Here is a 4,633-nt window from a genome sequence, read left to right as displayed (position 1 = left end):
TAATCTCAAGAAGGATGTGGGAATTGAAGAAGGATGACCTTTAAAGCTATATCTATTTGACTTTGTGTGTATGGGGTTTGTTCATGTGGCTGTATGGGGTTTTGTCCTTTGTGCCTGAAAATATCTTGTCCAAATGTGTCAGTATTGTACACATCCCATCTGCGATCTCCATTCTTATTATCTCTCTCCCCATTTTTTATTCTATTGTATAGACTGGAGACATATGAACAAATAAGAAACTGGGAGATGTTGGTTAAATGTAGGATAAATACAAGCCACTAGTGCAAGACAGCTGTGAGAAAAGCTGGCATCATCATAAGGTGCATTAAGTTCAGGAGTGACAAGGAGGTGCTACTTTTGTAGAAGGCTTTGATGAGACTCCATTTATTTTACTGTTAGTAGTCTTGTTACCAACATTCAGAAAATGTAATTTAAACTGGAACATGTCCAAAGATAGATGACTAAGGGGGTGAAGGTAACGGAGACCTTTTGTTATTAAAGAATATTAAAGAAGTTTAGCATGTCTAAGTTAGCAAAATGAAGATTGAGAGGAGACAGAACCGTTCAAGTACATGGAAGGGAATAACAGTAGGGAGCTTTTTTTCCATTACAAAACAATACTGGCACAAGTCAAACAGCATCTAAGTAGCAATAACTAAATTTAAAGATTGGAAATTAAAAGATGATTTGTAACTGTCGCAGGAGTGAAGCTTTGGAATGGTCTTCCAAGAAAAGTGGTGGGGGCAAGAAACCTGCATCTCTTTATGACTGAACTAGATAATTTGAAAGGAATGGTATTCTATGAAAGGGAGTTCTAGATCAACAATTAATATGTGGGGAATCGTATAGTTGTGTTTCCTGTGTTGGGTCATAAAGGGCATAGGCACACATAACATTTAGAATAGTTTAATTTCAGTTTAAATCTGAAGCAGATAGATATGTAAGCATGTTAACTGCCTGGAATGATTGAAAATTTTACCTGGAAAATAAAGTAGTCCTTTGAACTGGTTCATTGCGTGCTGAAGGAGCTGGCTGATGTGACTGCAGAGCTGTTGGCCACTATCTTTGAAAAACTGTGGTGATTAGGAGAGGTCCCATATGACTGGAAGATGTCAAATAAAGTGCCCATCTTCAAGCCATGGAAAAAGGAGTTTCTGTACAAACTGGTCAGCCTCACCTCAGTCTCTGGAAAGATCGTGGAGCAGATCCTGAAGGAATCCATTTCTAAGCACTTGGACGAGGAGAAGGTGATTAGTCAGCATGGCTTCACCAAGGACAGGTCATGTTTGACCAACCTGATTGCTTTCTATGACAAGATGACTGATTCTGTGGATGTGGGAAGAGCAGTGGATATGATACATCTTGACTTTAGCAAGGCTTTTGATATGGTCTCCCACAACATTCTTGAAGGCAAGCTGAGGAAGTATGGGTTAGATGAATGGACTGTAAGGTGAACAGAAAACTTGCTGGGTTTTGGGGCTCAGAGGGTAGTAATTAAAAGCTTATATCTAGTTGGTAGCCAGGATCAAGTAGAGTGCTCCAGGGGTTGGTCCTGGGGATGGTTTTATTCAATATCTTCATAAATGACCTGGAAGATAGGATGGAGTACACCCTCAGCAAGTTTGCAGATGACACCGAGCTGTGGGCAACAGTGAATACCCTGAAGGGTGGGGATAGGATTTAGAGAGACCTTGACAAATTGGAGGATTGGCCCAAAAAGCTTTGTCTGGGGTGAGATAGTTGGGGCTGGTTTGATCAGGGGGTTGAACTAGATTATGTCCTGACATCCCTTTCAACCCTAATTATCTATTGTTGTAGTTCTAAATGTGTCAGAGCTAATCATTCCTTAACTTTAAAAAAATCCCCATATATATGTGTGTGTGCGTGTATGTATATTTATGTATATGTATGAATGTGTGTATACATATATATATAGAGAGGGGGGGGGCATTTCATTTTAATTATAAAAAATGTGGATTTGGGGTTACTTTTTTATATCCAAAAATTATTTGTTTTTTTTTATCAGAAAAACCCAAGATCCCTCTTATCACCTCTCACCTACTCATAAAGTTCTCTCACTTTTATCCTGCTTCTAAAGTTGTTCTGTCTGTGAAGTTTTCTTTCCTGTCACCATTGTCTTTGATTGTATTTCCCTAAATCTATTTGATTTATGCTTAGCATATGAAAATTTTGACTGAGAAAGCATTATAAGGTGTCCTAAAGAGCTACACTCTAGTCAGTATGTTCCAATTACTTTCTTTCTGTCTCAGTGATCTGAATGAAGAACCTGAATGAAGACCTTATGAAAGACTTGCATTCACTTCAAACAGTTTTGGAAAAGTAAAGAGCCATGACTCCTGGCTGAAGGGACAGTTGATTGTAATCAGGAGATGAGATGCTCAAAGACTTGCTCACAGACCCATGCTGTGGCAACAAGCAAATCACTTCAGTTCTCTCTGACTGGTTTCCCCATGAGAATACTGAGCTCTACTACCTTTATACTTTAGCTTGAGTCTGAGATTGAAATCATTGTGTAAGGTCTAGATATTATTGTATATCACCTTCATCATCACAGTATCTGAGTGTTTAAGATATGGCCCCCTCCCACTAGAAATCCTGTATGTTATGGTTTAATATACTTCAAGCTGACCATTCTAATACATATAAATCAAATCCAAGATTAGTATCAAGGGGTTATTTGCCCTCAAATCATTTGATACATATTTTATGAAATTCATTGTCCCAATGCAGAAATATAATGAAAGTTAACACATGGATATAAGAAACCAAACCACCTTGGTGGAGTTCATCATCCTGGGGATCAGCCTTCCACAGGTGCAACTCTTGCTTTTCAGTGCCTTTTTGTTTGCTTACCTCTTCACACTACTGGGGAACATCTTCATTATCACTATTGTTTTGCTGGAACAAAAACTTCATACCCCCATGTATTTTTTCCTTGGCAACCTTGCTTTCCTGGATATCTGCTATACCACCACCACCATCCCTCAGATGTTGGTTCACCTCCTCTCAAAAAGGACCAACATTTCTTACATGGGCTGTGTGATGCAGCTGTACTTCTTCTTCTCCTTTGTGGGCACAGAATGCCTCCTGCTGGCAGCAATGGCCTTTGATCGCTATGTTGCAATTTGCAACCCGCTATGTTACACGATAGTTGTCAGCAAAAGTGTTTGCTTCCAGCTGGCAGCTGCTTCCTGGTTAAGTGGTTTCATGAACTCCGCAGTACACACCACCTTTGCCTTTCAGCTACCCTTCTGTGGGAACAACCACATTGACTACTTCTACTGCGACATCCCACCACTGCTTGAGTTGTCGTGTGGGGACACCTCTCTCAACAAAATCCTGCTACTCACCATTGGTCTGTTCATTGCCTGGACACCCTTTTTCTGCATCCTTCTGTCATACACTTATATCCTCTCAACTGTACTGAAAATCCCTTCCTCCCAAGGGAAGAGGAGAGCATTCTCCACCTGCTCATCCCATCTCACTGTGGTCATCCTCTACTATGGAAGTTGTATCTTCACCTACCTGAGACCCAGTTCAAGCTACACACCGAGTACTGCCAGGGCGATCTCAGCACTATACAGTATCTTGACACCAATGTTAAACCCCATCATTTATACTCTGCGGAACAAAGATATAAAGACAGCTTTGAGAAATGTGCTGGAGAGCATGTGAATGTGAATGTCATACATTTCTTTTCCTGCCTCTGGTGCTTCTATTCTTCTTCTCCCTTGTCATCATCTTTTTATCCATTATCATAGTATATTTTTTCCCTTTCTGGCTGTCGTCTTCTATTGATGAATTTTCTACTTCTTATTCTTCATCTTTATTATTGTCATCACCATCATTTAGTTATTCATTAGCTTGTTGTCTATTATTATTATTATTTCTCTCTATTTCAATTAACAATCTCTACCTGTTGCTGCTATGCTTTCCACCACTTTATCTTAGTTAGCTTCTTCCTTAACCATATCTTTTTTACTGCCAGGTACTTGTCCTTTCTTTATCATCTCTTCCTTTTTTCTGCTGCTGCTATATTTTTCTCCATTTTATCTCCTATTTTTCTTAATTTTTCTCCTCCTGTCTCTCCTCAACCCTACTTTTATAGATATATTATACTGTGGAACCACAAAGAACAGCTAGTTAAAATGAATAGATTCATATATGCTAGGGTCAGAAGGGACCTCTTTGGATCATCTAGTTCAACCCCCTGCCCTGGCAGGTAAAAGTGCTGTGGGGCTGGAGTTTTTTTGTTTTTTGTTTTTTTTTGAGGGGGTAACATAATGTATTTGGTATGTATTTATGTATGGGTATGCATGTATTTCGTATTACTGTTTTCTACAAGAGTACGTTAAATTATAGAAATGTTGAGATACTTTGAACAAAAGGTAAGAACATTAAAGGAGAAATTGTCACAAAAGATTAGGGAGCTATGAATCTACTTTAAGTGTTCTCTATTTGGTCTGCATCTATTTCTTATCATTTCTTTATGACCCCTAAATTTCCTCTCCAGTGGTACCACTTACCTGTACATAATACGATAAAAAGGTAATAGTTCTACCTAACATTATCATCCATTGCAGTCATGAAAATGGGCCCTTTGTGCCTCACA

General features: G+C 39.0%; 1 protein-coding gene across 1 annotated transcript; it reads left to right on the top strand.

Annotated features, from left to right (window-relative positions):
- The first annotated feature begins 2,772 nt into the window (after positions 1 to 2,772).
- Positions 2,773 to 3,696, top strand: LOC149862206 (olfactory receptor 5V1-like). The gene has a single exon (XM_090053875.1). It carries the CDS (start codon positions 2,773 to 2,775, stop codon positions 3,694 to 3,696), a length of 924 nt encoding a protein of 307 aa, XP_089910001.1.
- The last annotated feature ends 937 nt before the right edge of the window (positions 3,697 to 4,633 follow it).

This window comes from Crocodylus siamensis, chromosome 6 (assembly GCF_052110815.1).
Source record: "Crocodylus siamensis isolate JL-2025a chromosome 6, ASM5211081v1, whole genome shotgun sequence".
Classification (NCBI taxonomy): domain Eukaryota; kingdom Metazoa; phylum Chordata; order Crocodylia; family Crocodylidae; genus Crocodylus; species Crocodylus siamensis.
The sequence above is the reverse complement of the archived record's forward strand: the minus strand, read 5'-3'. Positions and strand labels throughout refer to the sequence as shown.